At 46.8% G+C, this 16,395-nt stretch overlaps 1 protein-coding gene across 1 annotated transcript in view; it reads right to left on the bottom strand.

The window, feature by feature from the left end:
- The window catches only part of LOC115078384, a 187,186-nt gene that overhangs the window by 43,360 nt on the left and 127,431 nt on the right, over positions 1-16,395 (bottom strand). Inside the window, exons 41-50 of the mRNA XM_029581292.1 lie at positions 7,588-7,774; positions 6,422-6,590; positions 6,150-6,202; positions 5,285-5,305; positions 4,906-5,059; positions 4,509-4,593; positions 3,232-3,328; positions 2,982-3,096; positions 2,512-2,621; positions 512-679 (exon numbers count right to left, since the gene is read on the bottom strand). Of these exons, the coding sequence (XP_029437152.1) occupies positions 512-679; positions 2,512-2,621; positions 2,982-3,096; positions 3,232-3,328; positions 4,509-4,593; positions 4,906-5,059; positions 5,285-5,305; positions 6,150-6,202; positions 6,422-6,590; positions 7,588-7,774 (1,159 nt within the window). The remainder of the gene's footprint in view (positions 1-511; positions 680-2,511; positions 2,622-2,981; positions 3,097-3,231; positions 3,329-4,508; positions 4,594-4,905; positions 5,060-5,284; positions 5,306-6,149; positions 6,203-6,421; positions 6,591-7,587; positions 7,775-16,395) is intronic.

Genomic DNA, 16,395 nt, shown 5'->3' with positions numbered 1-16,395 from the left:
TCATGACACTGCCAGAGCTCCCTCACAGGGGAATCATCTGATGGCGTGAAGATGCGCCTGGCCACCTTCAACCTCTGCCAAGCTGGGAGAACTCTCCACCTGCAGGTTATTGCTTTCCACAGCAGCCTTGGCCTGGGCTAGCAGGGGTAAGTTACAGTACAATGCCAGGGAGTATAGTGGCTTGTACGCTGGGCTCTGCAGCTGGGGACACCTTGAATTGGTCTAACCTAAGGTAGTTTAGTCTACAGTCACTGTGTGGATCACAGTTGGTAGCCAACTAGTCCCCAGTGCCCAAGCACCTCTCCACCTTAATATGCTGGACCAATAAAAGCATCACAGTTGACAGAGATTCCTGTTTCCTGCCAGAGCAACAGGATATTCCATGCTACAGGAACAATTCCAGGATGGTGAGAATGAAACAGACACCAGAGTGTACAGCAGCTATGGTCATACAGTCAGCTGCCCTATTGTAGAAGCTGATACCCGTGCTGAGTGGGTCGAGGAAACTTACAGTTAGCTTAACAGTCTTGTCAGCCCAAGAAGATGTGTCCAGAGAGAAGGGAGCCACACCCGATGCATCTGTGGTGTACAGCTCCTCGCTTTCATGTCCTGCCACCTGTATCTTGAGGATCACCTTCTTATTCTGCAGAGCTTTGTCATCAGCATCCTTCAATCTTAGCTGCCAGAAAGGGGGAACAGAAATGTGGGGTCAACGGTCTATTCTCTGAGTGATTCCTGCACCTCAGGGCTGGGAGGAATCCTGAGTACCATTCTCAGCTGTGGCTCCTGCACCTCAGGGCTGGGAGGAGTCCTGGGTGCCATTCCCAGCTGTGGTTTCTGCACCTCAGGGCTGGGAGGAATCCTGAGTACCATTCTCAGCTGTGGCTCCTGCACCTCAGGGCTGGGAGGAGTCCTGGGTGCCATTCCCAGCTGTGGTTCCTGCACCTTCAGGGCTGGGAGGAGTCCTGGATTCCATTCCCAGCTGTGGTTCCTGCAGCTTCAGGGCTGGGAGGAGTCCTGAGTACCATTCTCAGCTCTGGCTCCTGCACCTCAGGGCTGGGAGGAGTCCTGAGTACCATTCTCAGCTGTGGCTCCTGCACCTCAGGGCTGGGAGGAATCCTGAGTACCATTCTCAGCTGTGGCTCCTGCACCTCAGGGCTGGGAGGAGTCCTGGGTGCCATTCCCAGCTGTGGTTCCTGCACCTTCAGGGCTGGGAGGAGTCCTGGGTGCCATTCCCAGCTGTGGTTTCTGCACCTCAGGGCTGGGAGGAATCCTGAGTACCATTCCCAGCTGTGGCTCCTGCACCTTCAGGGCTGGGAGGAGTCCTGGGTGCCATTCCCAGCTGTGGTTCCTGCACCTTCAGGGCTGGGAGGAGTCCTGGATTCCATTCCCAGCTGTGGTTCCTGCAGCTTCAGGGCTGGGAGGAGTCCTGAGTACCATTCTCAGCTGTGGCTCCTGCACCTCAGGGCTGGGAGGAGTCCTGGGTGCCATTCCCAGCTGTGGTTCCTGCACCTTCAGGGCTGGGAGGAGTCCTGGATTCCATTCCCAGCTGTGGTTCCTGCAGCTTCAGGGCTGGGAGGAGTCCTGAGTACCATTCTCAGCTGTGGCTCCTGCACCTCAGGGCTGGGAGGAGTCCTGGGTGCCATTCCCAGCTGTGGTTCCTGCACCTTCAGGGCTGGGAGGAGTCCTGGATTCCATTCCCAGCTGTGGTTCCTGCACCTTCAGGGCTGGGAGGAATCCTGAGTACCATTCTCAGCTGTGGCTCCTGCACCTCAGGGCTGGGAGGAGTCCTGGGTGCCATTCCCAGCTGTGGTTCCTGCACCTTCAGGGCTGGGAGGAGTCCTGGGTGCCATTCCCAGCTGTGGTTTCTGCACCTCAGGGCTGGGAGGAATCCTGAGTACCATTCTCAGCTGTGGCTCCTGCACCTCAGGGCTGGGAGGAGTCCTGGGTGCCATTCCCAGCTGTGGTTCCTGCACCTTCAGGGCTGGGAGGAGTCCTGGATTCCATTCCCAGCTGTGGTTCCTGCAGCTTCAGGGCTGGGAGGAGTCCTGAGTACCATTCTCAGCTGTGGCTCCTGCACCTCAGGGCTGGGAGGAGTCCTGGGTGCCATTCCCAGCTGTGGTTCCTGCACCTTCAGGGCTGGGAGGAGTCCTGGATTCCATTCCCAGCTGTGGTTCCTGCAGCTTCAGGGCTGGGAGGAGTCCTGAGTACCATTCTCAGCTGTGGCTCCTGCACCTCAGGGCTGGGAGGAGTCCTGGGTGCCATTCCCAGCTGTGGTTCCTGCACCTTCAGGGCTGGGAGGAGTCCTGGATTCCATTCCCAGCTGTGGTTCCTGCACCTTCAGGGCTGGGAGGAATCCTGAGTACCATTCTCAGCTGTGGCTCCTGTACCTCAGGGCTGGGAGGAGTCCTGGGTGCCATTCCCAGTTCTGGCTCCTCTATCTAAGACTGTTTGCTCAAGAAGATTCTTCCCTGTGGAACTGAGCATAATTCTGTCTGGGCATGAAATTACCTTTCCTCTTTTGATGAGGCCGGGTTTGTAGTAAGGCTCCGAGTCATCAAACATTACTTTGGCTATATATGGCGAGATGGTCATGGTGGCGGTGGCATTGATCTCCACACCTGGGGAGCACAGAGGGACATGTTGACTGGGTGGGAATGATTGTACTATGAGAGAGGTCTCTGGGTCATCCCACCCACTGCCCTCTGAGCTTTGTCTGATCAGTGCTCAGGGCAGTAGTGCTCCATCCACCCCCATACTCTTGGATCCATCTGAACATGGTAGGACTAGAATTATAAACCCCACCTTCTCAGCCTCCGCCCTCTTATGACGTTATCTGTGTCCATTGATATAATACAGCAACCCACCGCATCCATCTATTATGTCATGTACATAGTGGGTGGCTAGAGGGGACCTCAAGACTGCATCATAGAGAAAATATCAGGAAACTATTTGATGTTCCAAAAGAAGAGATGTGTTACCAGTTCCGTCTTCTACCATTGTGGCCTGCACCTGAAGAACTGGGCTGGATCCTGTAGAACTGGAGGTAAAGTCCGAGTTCTCTAGGTCAGCGGAGAAGCAGCCACTTTTGTCACTCTGAGGATGGAGAACAGAGAGACAAATCCACTTTGTAGGATAAACTTAAGGTGACTTGAGCTGAGGAAGACCTTCCTGCAGGTGAGTTCCCACCCCCTCCCCTGTCCCCTCTCCCCAGCCGCATGGATATCTCACCTGGCCGCTGAATTCTTTGCACATGTCCCCACCCTCTCCAGATTTCCGGCACAGAGTGGTCTGGATCTTCCCTTGGACAGGCTTCTTGTACGTGTACCTGTTTAGTACAAAGCAAAATAAGTCAGCCCCCCCATCAATAAGAAACACTGACCGGGCTCGGACAGTTCTCCTGCTGTACAAGATCAGAGCACAGACTCCAGAAAAGGATTGAATTTCCTGCCACTTCCCAAGGGAAAGCTCTGTGCGGGTGGAATGGGGAGCGGGGAGAGGCATTGAATGCACCAGAACTCACACTCAAAATGTTGTTTCTATGCACTTTGGAAAGACTTTTACATGAAAACATTGGCCCTTAATGTGCTATGCCTAAATATTGACCCCCGAAAGAGGGGCGGCAGCTGAGGTGCCCTTCTGGACCGGTAAGTTTGGAGTGGGGGAGGGGGGTGATGTCTCTGGAGGGAGCTGCTTTCTCTTTCTGGCGTTCAGGCTGATTAGCACGAGGGGGATTGTGCGCCTGCTCTGTGGCGGGCACTAGAATCATCACTGCTAAAGGGTTTCCTTCATTAAATCAACAGCTGGAGGAATGGATAGGAAGCAGGGCGCTTTCTGATTTATGTCCTATCTGTGACGGCGGATCCATGCTTAGCTCATGCATGGTAATTGTTATTGCATTGGGGACCTCTTAGGACATACACAGGGAAGGTTGGGGGATGGACACATTTCTTCCCTATGAATCTACATCGCATCTCCTAATTCATGCACCTTTTGCCTCAGGAAATGAAATGATGTCCAGGGGAGGGAGAGTTCGTTCAAACACGGTATGTCCATTGCTCAGTAGCACATCAAGTGAACACCTCTCTGTGCACAAGAATTTGCTTTTCCACTGTTTTGGTATTTTCCAAGAAAAAATATATTCCAGATGTAGGAAGTTAAACCTCTGTGCAAAAGCTGCCACCATCTCAAAAGCCTGTGAGAAACTGACTCACAAATGCTCAAGCTTTGCTCTGCCTGAAACGTACATCTCATCCTTGAAGTGTTAGTGAGGTTGGTCTAATTTCCTAGTGCTGCCACCATGCTGACCGCTAATCCCATGGCTGCCACCATTCTAAGCACTAATCCCAAATTCTGCCAGAGGGCTGAGCTCTGATCCTGCGGATACCACCACCCAAAGCTCTGGTTGCCACCACCATTATCACCATACTAAGCTCCAATCCCACTGCTCCCACCATGCCAATCCCTGATCTTCCACTGCTGCCATTATGTGAATCCCCATCACTCACCTGCCACATACATTCCAGTGGATGATTTTATCCAGACAGGTGACAGTCCGGGGGAGGTGAATGTTAACTTCAAAGGTGGGTAGCACTAGTAGTGTACAGAACAGAATGGAACAAAAAATACTTTAACCACTGGTGTCCCGTCGCCTCTGCCCATGTACACACAGATCTTAAGTTCCAATAGGGTACACAACATTCATTGCTGTCCCCCCATCCCCCCAGTATCTATTTATTTATTTATACTATGCCCTCTCTTCTAAATCTGAGCCAGCAGGAGGTCCCCTGGCTCACACTCGTTCTCTCTGTTTGTGATTGACTGGGACACATCTCCTCACAGATCATGATTCTGCTGGTTTAACACTCATGACAGCACCAGCCCAGGGAGCTCCCGCACACTCACCGTACTCCTGCACATCAAACGAGGCTCTGGCCTCCTTCACACTGATGGCGTAGCTCCCGAAGATGAGCTCAGAAGCAAGCTGGAATTTCAGCTCCACGATCCCTTGCCTTGGAGTCTCATTCAGCCACTGGCCAATCCGGTTATCCTTTGGATCCTAAACAATGCACACAGGTCAGAAACCTTCAGGCAAACTCCCCTGACTAATCACAGCAGAGCGATTTACATAAAATATGACCCACAACTGGGGTCCCTTTCAATGGTGGATTCTTTTGCACAACCAATAGGGAGGGGGAATCACTGTCCCATTTGCCCATTCCCTACCCCCTAGCTCCACCATTCCCTGGTAAAGCCACAGACTGTGAATGGATTCAGCTCTTACCCGGAGCTCCACCAGTGGGTGCTGCAAGAGAAAAAAGAGATCTGACAGGTTAGACTGCTCAGTACAGGCCCAGGTCCATATTATAGCCTCTAAAGATGAATCAGATTCAACCAACTCCTTCCCTGCCTCTTTTCCAAATGTGCTTTCCTCGACCTCTCAGTGTGTGCGATGGAAACTTAACTGAGCAAACAAACTGCAGGTAGTTTCCATTCAAAACCACCCATGCAGCTGTCACAGAGGCGGCCATATTGTTTGCTACTGATAACAATGACAGATCCTGCCCCCTCCTCCTACCAGTCTAGGTTCATCGATGGGGCAATCCTTGACTTTCCTTTCTAACTTGTAAGTATGCAGCAGATGTTCACAAGAGGAAAAAAGAAATTAAGGGCTGTTATTTTACTGGTGCTGGTGGCCTATGTTGAGATGTAATGTTCATCATTGCTGGGAAACAAAATGGCTGCCTTCACATCTGCTACATGAAACTCAGTGTAAAATCGTGAAAATTGGAAAAATACAAAGGTCTGGTCTCCTTTCCAGAGAATACATGGTCACAGCCCCAGCACAGGGGCAGTGTGGACCATTAAACTGCCAGGAAGAGGGGTGCTCAGACTGTTTCACCACAGAGTCCAATGGGGAGGTCATACCATTTTATCACCAGGTGCAAAAGGAGTGAAGGTGAGAACCAGAAATAAGTGAAGGATATTTACAAAAGCTCCATCCCCTGTAGCCCCCAGACTGCAGGCAGCACCCAAAGGCTTGGGTGACTATGACATCACACTGCAGGTCATGTGACCACATTAAAGTCTCCTGGTCATGCTACATCCTCTCCCTCCCCCTCACCAACACACACCCTGTGGAAGCTCACCTTATCATTACTGGGAATAAAGTTCTTGTCCAATGTGACGATTCGGAAGTTTACTGGAAGGGAAACAAAAAAAATGGAACCTTAGTACTGGACCAGGCCATGCATGACCCTGTTGGGACCAAAATAGTCAAAGCCTACAAGGACCCAATAGGAAGGTACAATGGAGACAGAGGCCAAGACAAGACCCAAAAAGCAATGAGACCCCCAGTCCAGTACCGGACACCCATTTCAGAATGGTGAGACAAACTGTGCATCTCTTCTAAGGTCCCCACCTGTATCTCCTGGCTTGTAAATAGGTTTGTCTGTCTGGATGAAGGTTCCACTTCTCTTCTGACGGATCAGGACATGCTTAGTCTGTGTGATATCAGGGACTCCCTCACCGCGGATCCTCACCTGGAGCGTAGCAGTTTCCTCTGTTTTTCCTTGGATGGGAGATGGGACCTATGCAAAAGACAGGATCATGTAAATTCCTATTTGCTTATAACAACACCCATGAATGTTAAAGATTATCTACAGTATAACCATCTATCCCCCCATCCATACCCATCAATCCAGCTCTCCTCTACCTCAATATCCATCAGTCCATCACTTTATCCATTTCTCTGCCTCATCTATCCACCCCTGTATCCATCAATCCAGATCTTTACCTCAATATCCATCAATCCATCACTTTATCCATCTTTCTGTCTCTCTATTCATCTATCCACCCCTGTATCCATCAATCCAGCTCTGCTGCATCTCAATAACCAAGAATCCATCACTTGATCCATCTTTCTGCCTCTCTATTCTACCTCTGTATCTATTCTACCTCTGTATCTATCAATCCAGCTCTCCTCTTCCTCAATATCCATCAATCCATCACTTTATCCATCTCTCTGCCTCTCTATTCATCTATCCACCCCTGTATCCATCAATCCAGATCTGCTCTACCTCAATATCCATCAATCCATCACTTTATCCATCTTTCTGCCTCTCTGTTCATCTATCCACCCCTGTATCCATCAATCCAGCTCTCCTCTTCCTCAATATCCATCAATCCATCACTTTATCCATCTTTCTGCCTCTCTATTCATCTATCTACCCCTGTATCTATCAATCCAGCTCTCCTCGTCCTCAATATCCATCAGTCCATCACTTTATTCATCTCTCTGCCTATTCATCTATCTACCCTGAATCCATCATCCAGCTCACCTCTACCTCAATATCCATCAGTCCATCACTTTACTATTTCTCTGCCTCTCTGTTCATCTATCCACTCCTGAATCCATCAATCCAACTCTCCTATACCTCAATATCCATCAACCCATTACTTTATTCATCTCTTTGCCTCTCTATTCATCTATCCACAGCAGGGGTGGGGCTATCACTTGGAAGGTTACACACAGCAGGGGGTGGGGCTCCTGCTCACACATGGGGGGGGTGGGGCTCCTGCTCTCACCTGGAAGGTGATGCACTGCAAGGGAATAGACTCCTTTATTTTTTTGGTCAGCAGGTCAGTCCTCATGCCCGAGTCCTGCAACAATGCAATGTCCAAATTTCTGGTTCCCTGGAAGCTGCTGAATTGAAAGCAGGCTGTTTGCTCAGACGGGTGCTCCAGGAGAGCTGGAATCACCACCAGGTAGTTCCTGTGATAGAAAATGAAAATAATGCAACCGTGTGTTTGATAGTAAAGACAGTTAACATAGCTAAGGTAGATTTGGAAAAAGCTGCTACTTATTCCTGGGTGCTAGCAGCAGGGGATCTATCTATTGTTTGGGATCCTGCCAGGTACTTGTGACCTGCATTGGCCATTGTTGGAAACAGGATACTGGGCTTGATGGACCCTTGGCTGATCCAGTATGGCAAATCCTATTTTATTTATTTATTTATTTATTTGATTTATATTCCACCTTCAAAGTGGATTAAATTCAGGTAGTGAAGTTATTATGTTCTTGTGTTCTTAAGTCCCATAACCAGTGCTATAAAACAGTGCAGGAAAGTGCTCTTCCAGATGTCTCTGTAGCATAAAACAGGATTTTAATCCTTTCAGAAAGAAGGAGACAGAGACTTTACTAAGCAGGATCTACTTTTTTATAGAAAAAAGTAGCAAGATTATTTTGGCTAAAAAAATGGTATTTTAAATTTTTAGCACAACATGGCAACATGCACACTGATCCCAGTTTGCAGGAAGGGCAGGGAGACCTCTCTATAACCCTCCCCCCCCCCCCCCCCCCCCCACACACACACACACACACTGATCCCAGCCTGAGGATAGGGCAGTTCTTCTTAAACTGTGTACAGATAGGAGTGTACAGATAGAATGCACACACTGATCCCAGTGTGTACAGATAGGAGGAGTGTGCAGATAGAATGCACACACTGATCCCAGTGTGTACAGATACTAGGAGTGTACAGATAGAATGCACACACTGATCCCAGTGTGTACAGATACTAGGAGTGTACAGATAGAATGCACACACTGATCCCAGTGTGTACAGATAGAATGCACACACTGATCCCAGTGTGTACAGATACTAGGAGTGTACAGATAGAATGCACACACTGATCCCAGTGTGTACAGATAGGAGGAGTGTGCAGATAGAATGCACACACTGATCCCAGTGTGTACAGATAGGAGTGTACAGATAGAATGCACACACTGATCCCAGTGTGTACAGATACTAGGAGTATATAGATAGAATGCACACACTGATCCCAGTGTGTACAGATACTAGGAGTGTACAGATAGAATGCACACACTGATCCCAGTGTGTACAGATACTAGGAGTGTACAGATAGAATGCACACACTGATCCCAGTGTGTACAGATACTAGGAGTGTACAGATAGAATGCACACACTGATCCCAGTGTGTACAGATAGGGGTGTACAAATAGAATGCACACACTGATCCCAGTGTGTACAGATACTAGGAGTGTACAGATAGAATGCACACACTGATCCCAGTGTGTACAGATACTAGGAGTGTACAGATAGAATGCACACACTGATCCCAGTGTGTACAGATAGGAGTGTACAGATAGAATGCACACACTGATCCCAGTGTGTACAGATACTAGGAGTGTACAGATAGAATGCACACACTGATCCCAGTGTGTACAGATACTAGGAGTGTACACATAGAATGCACACCCTGATCCCAGTGTGTACAGATACTAGGAGTGTACAGATAGAATGCACACCCTGATCCCAGTGTATACAGATACTAGGAGTGTACAGATAGAATGCACACACTGATCCCAGTGTGTACAGATAGGAGTGTACAGATAGAATGCACACACTGATCCCAGTGTGTACAGATACTAGGAGTGTACAGATAGAATGCACACACTGATCCCAGTGTGTACAGATACTAGGAGTGTACACATAGAATGCACACCCTGATCCCAGTGTGTACAGATACTAGGAGTGTACAGATAGAATGCACACCCTGATCCCAGTGTATACAGATACTAGGAGTGTACAGATAGAATGCACACACTGATCCCAGTGTGTACAGATAGGAGTGTACAGATAGAATGCACACACTGATCCCAGTGTGTACAGATACTAGGAGTGTACAGATAGAATGCACACACTGATCCCAGTGTGTACAGATACTAGGAGTGTACACATAGAATGCACACACTGATCCCAGTGTGTACAGATAGGGGTGTACAAATAGAATGCACACACTGATCCCAGTGTGTACAGATACTAGGAGTGTACAGATAGAATGCACACACTGATCCCAGTGTGTACAGATACTAGGAGTGTACAGATAGAATGCACACACTGATCCCAGTGTGTACAGATACTAGGAGTGTACAGATAGAATGCACACACTGATCCCAGTGTGTACAGATACTAGGAGTGTACAGATAGAATGCACACCCTGATCCCAGTGTGTACAGATACTAGGAGTGTACAGATAGAATGCACACCCTGATCCCAGTGTGTACAGATACTAGGAGTGTACAGATAGAATGCACACCCTGATCCCAGTGTGTACAGATACTAGGAGTGTACAGATAGAATGCACACACTGATCCCAGTGTGTACAGATAGGAGTGTACAGATAGAATGCACACACTGATCCCAGTGTGTACAGATACTAGGAGTGTACAGATAGAATGCACACACTGATCCCAGTGTGTACAGATACTAGGAGTGTACAGATAGAATGCACACACTGATCCCAGTGTGTACAGATACTAGGAGTGTACAGATAGAATGCACACACTGATCCCAGTGTATACAGATACTAGGAGTGTACAGATAGAATGCACACACTGATCCCAGTGTGTACAGATACTAGGAGTGTACAGATAGAATGCACACACTGATCCCAGTGTGTACAGATACTAGGAGTGTACAGATAGAATGCACACACTGATCCCAGTGTGTACAGATAGAATGCACACACTGATCCCAGTGTGTACAGATAGGAGTGTACAGATAGAATGCACACACTGATCCCAGTGTGTACAGATAGGAGTGTACAGATAGAATGCACACACTGATCCCAGTGTGTACAGATAGGAGTATACAGATAGAATGCACACACTGATCCCAGTGTGTACAGATAGGAGTGTACAGATAGAATGCACACACTATTGGGGTCTAAAGCTGTTTGTCACCTAGGGCAGGTCTTCTTAAACCCTATTCACAGCCTGAACATACTGATCCAAGCCCTAACATGCAAATTCTCTCTCATGCATATTCATTGTGGATATCCTGAAAACCCGACTGGCTGGTGGGCCCCCAGGACAGGGTTGGGGACCACTGCGTTAGATCTGCCCTTAATTCCGTACACATTGATCCCAGCCTGAGGAAAGGGCAGGTCTCCTTTAAACCTGCACACTCTGTAATCAGTAGGGGAGAAGGCAGGTCTCCATAAACCCTGCACACATTGATCCCAGCCTGAGGAGTGGGCAGGTCTCCTATAACCCTGCACACCCTGATCCCAGCCTGAGGAAAGGGCAGGTCTCCATAAACCCTGCACACACTGATCCCAGCCTGAGGAGAGGGCAGGTCTCCATAAACCCTGCACACACTGATCCCAGCCTGAGGACAGGGCAGGTCTCCTATAACCCTGCACACACTGATCCCAGTCTGAGGAGAGAGCAGGTCTCCTATAACCCTGCACACACTGATCCCAGCCTGAGGAGAGGGCACACTGATCCCAGCCTGAGCAGAGGGCAGGTCTCCTATAACCCTGCACACACTGATCCCAGCCTGAGGACAGGGCAGGTCTCCTATAACCCTGCACACACTGATCCCAGCCTGAGGACAGGGCAGGTCTCCTTTAACCCTGCACACACTGATCCTAGCCTGGGGAGAGGGCAGGTCTCCTATAACCCTGCACACACTGATCCCAGCCTAAGGAGAGGGCAGGTCTCCTATAACCCTGCACACACTGATCCCAGCATGAGGAGAGGGCAGGTCTCCTATAACCCTGCACACACTGATCCCAGCCTGAGGAGAGGGCAGGTCTCCTATAACCCTGCACACACTGATCCCAGCATGAGGAGAGGGCAGGTCTCCTATAACCCTGCACACACTGATCCCAGCATGAGGAGAGGGCAGGTCTCCTATAACCCTGCACACACTGATCCCAGCCTCAGGAGAGGGCAGGTCTCCTATAACCCTGCACACACTGATCCCAGCATGAGGAGAGGGCAGGTCTCCTATAACCCTGCACACACTGATCCCAGCATGAGGAGAGGGCAGGTCTCCTATAACCCTGCACACACTGATCCCAGCCTAAGGAGAGGGCAGGTCTCCTATAACCCTGCACACACTGATCCCAGCCTGAGGAGAGGGCAGGTCTCCTATAACCCTGCACACACTGATCCCAGTCTGAGGAGAGAGCAGGTCTCCTTTAATTCTATCACAAGTTACCTTACTTACCTTCAGACTTAACCATTACACTGTAATCAATTTCTATTACATTGTAAATTATTGCTCTTTCTGTTAATCTCCTATCTCCTTTTCTTTTCCTGCTCCCAGTTGTGTACTTCCCTGTTTTATTGTAACTGCAAGATTTTAAGCTCCACACCTGTTAAAGTTCTTATATTGTCTTATTTTTTCACCCCTTGTTAAATGTAAACCGGCATGATGTGATGCCTATCGTGAATGCCGGTATAAAAAAAACACAAAATAAATAAAGTACTGTCTCTCTCGTGTTTGTCCTCTCCTCTGTGCACTTTTTTTTTATCCCAGCCTGCAGGAAGGGCAGGTCTCCTTTAACCTGCACACCCTGTAATCAGTAGGGGAGAGGACAGGTCTCCTACTCTCCTTTAACTCTGATCAGCCTCTATCAACATAGTTGAGAAGTAAAATAGACCATGCAGACAGAGAGGACAGACAGACAGACAGACAGTCATGGACGTGTTCTCTGCTCTCTCACGGTTGGGTGGGTTCTCCGACCACTGCCCTGAGGAAGTGGCAGCACAGGAGGGCTGCGATCCACATCCTGGCTGCAAAGGGATTAATCTGCAGAGCCAGCAAGCGTCAGGGATTCCCTGGGACTCCTTCTCCGTGCCCCTGTCCTCCTGCCTGGTTGCTTTTCCCCTACTAATATTTATAGTCTTGTGAGAGCAACTCCTTCTGCTGACCTTTACTCCATCCCTCTGCCCTCCGCCCCTGCTCCCTCCCACTGGAAATCCTCTGCTTCAGCACTTGGCCACTGGGTTTCCCAGCACATGGTCAAGGCGTATCATTTTACTGTTCCTTACTGTGGCAACTCCTGATTGTTGATCCCCAAATTAATTCACTCCCTTCCCCTTTCTATCCTCCCCCCAATACATCTCTTTCTCCATAAAAGTGCACAAATAAGTGCAAAAATGAGGGAGACATTACTTGTGAAAGAGTGCATACATACATAAGAGTGCAAACATGAAGGAGATATACCCGTGAAAGTGCACAAATAAGTGCAAAAATGTATGCACTCTTTCACAAGTACTGTCTCCCTCACGATTACACTCTCCTCTGTATGCTCTTTCACAAGTACAGTCTCCCACATTTATGCACTCTTCATAATACATCGACATGGATATCTAAGAAGAAACGAGAAACCCAAAGAAATAAATCTTTGCCTAAAGGCTAAGAATTCTCGTCTCTTATTACCTGTAACAGGTGCTAAATCTGGAAAAAGTTTTACATTTTCCTTCATGTTTGCACTCTTATGTATGTATGCACTCTTTCACAAGTACTGTCTCCCTCATTTTTGCACTTATTTGTTCACTTTCATGGGTATATCTCCTTCATGTTTGCACTCTTATGTATGTATGCACTCTTTCACAAGTACTGTCTCCCTCACGATTACACTCTCCTCTGTATGCTCTTTCACAGGTACAGTCTCCCACATGTATGCACTTTCTCTTATCTGTACCCTCTTTCAGAAGCACTGTCTTCCCTGTGTTTTCAGTATCTATCATCTGTGCACTCTTTCAAATGTAAAGTCTCCCTCATATGTGCACTCTCTCTGAAATAAGCATTCTTTTACAGGTACACTCTCCCCTATATGTACTCTCTGGGCTGTGTGTGCAGTCTCTCCTGTGTATATGGTCTTTCTGATGTGTGTACACAGCTGCAGGTGGGTTCAGCCAAAAGACACAAAGCAAGGACATGATAGAGTGTGGGAGGCTCAGCTTGCAAAACCTTCAATAATGAATCACAAAAAGAGCCCAAGCTTCTCAAACTCCAGCGCAGAGCTATCAATGAATGCTAACTAACCAAATAGCAGCTAACCAGCTACTGCCTAGCTTCTAAGCAAGTGCCAAAAACACATAGGTGGGAACAGTCCAGGCACAGGACAGTCTTGGGGGGAAGCAACTTTCTCCCCCAACTCCCCTGCTCCAACCAGAACACGGCAGGAAGTTCAGGAGAGAAGCTCCCACTTCTGTCTTCCACTAATCACAGCAGAGACCTGACCTTTACTGCTTTCAGGAGCTTCATCCTCCAGTATATGGAGATTTACTGCACAGTGACACAGTGTCACTGTGCAGTAAATGTAAACCAGAAAGGCAGGGGAAGGGACTAGCACAGGGCAGGCAGAGGCAATCATGATGAAGTGTGAAGGAAGGTGGAAACACAGACTGTCAGATCGTCTGCTCTTCCCATCACCCCGATATCTACACTGTCAGCAGCTTGAGCGGAGTACTCACCCCTGGCTCGGGCAGCTTCCAAGGCTGCAGAAAATGCAACTCACAGAACCCCAGTTCTGATTCCATTAACACACACACACTCACACTCATGTATACATAGTCATATTTACATATAAACACACATACTGACACACATATATATACACACACACACACACTCACAGTCACATATACACTCATTCATACACACACACTCACATATACATGCACACTCATACATACATAGTCATATTTACATATAAACTCACATACTGACACACATATATACACACACACACACACTCACATATACATGCACACTCATACATACATAGTCATATTTACATATAAAACACATACTGACACACATATATATACACACACACACTCACAGTCACATGTACACTCATTCATACACACACACTCACACATACATAGTCATATTTACATATAAACTCACATACTGACACACATATATATACACACACACACACACACACTCACAGTCACATATACACTCATTCATACACACACACTCACATATACATGCACACTCATACATACATAGTCATATTTACATATAAACACATACTGACACACATATATACACACACACACACACACTCACATATACATGCACACTCATACATACATAGTCATATTTACATATAAACACACATACTGACACACATATATATACACACACACACTCACAGTCACATATACACTCACATTCATACACACACACTCATATATACACGCACACTCATACATACATAGTCATATTTACATATAAACTCACATACTGACACACATATACACACACACACACAGTCACATATACACTCATTCATACACACACACTCATATATACATGCACACTCATACATAGATAGTCATATTTACATATAAACTCACATACTGACACACATATATACACACACACACACATTCACAGTCACATATACACTCATTCATACACACACACTCACATATACATGCACACTCATACATACATAGTCATATTTACATATAAACACATACTGACACACATATATACACACACACACACACTCACATATACATGCACACTCATACATACATAGTCATATTTACATATAAACACACATACTGACACACATATATATACACACACACTCACAGTCACATATACACTCACATTCATACACACACACTCATATATACATGCACACTCATACATACAGTCATATTTACATATAAACTCACATACTGACACACATACACACACACACACACACTAACAGTCACATATACACTCATTCATATACACACACTCACTTATACATGCACACTCATACATACATAGTCATATTTATATATAAACATGCATACTAACACACATATATACACACACACTCATATATACACCCACACTCATACTCATATATACACACACACTCATACATACATAGTCATATTTACATATAAACACACATATATATACACTCACACAACTCACAGTCACATATACACTCACACTCATACATACATAGTCATATTACATATAAACACACATATATATACACACACTCACAGTCACATATACACTCATTCATACACACACACTCACATATACATGCACACTCATACATACATAGTCATACTTACATATAAACTCAATACTGACACACATATAAATACACACACACACTCACAGTCACATTTACACTCACATTCATACACACACACTCACATATACATGCACACTCATACATACATAGTCATATATACATATAAACTCAATACTGACACACATACATACACACACACACACTAACAGTCACATATACACTCATTCCTACACACACACTCACTTATACATGCACACTCATACATACATAGTCATATTTATATATAAACATGCATACTAACACACATATATACACACACACTCATATATACACCCACACTCATACTCATATATACACGCACACTCATACATACATAGTCATATTTACATATAAACACACATATATATACACTCACACAACTCACAGTCACATATACACTCACACTCATACATACATAGTCATATTTACATATAAACACACATACTAACACAAATATATACACACA

Source organism: Rhinatrema bivittatum, chromosome 16 (genome assembly GCF_901001135.1).
Source record: "Rhinatrema bivittatum chromosome 16, aRhiBiv1.1, whole genome shotgun sequence".
Lineage (NCBI taxonomy): Eukaryota > Metazoa > Chordata > Amphibia > Gymnophiona > Rhinatrematidae > Rhinatrema > Rhinatrema bivittatum.
This window is presented reverse-complemented; position numbering and strand designations above follow the sequence as displayed.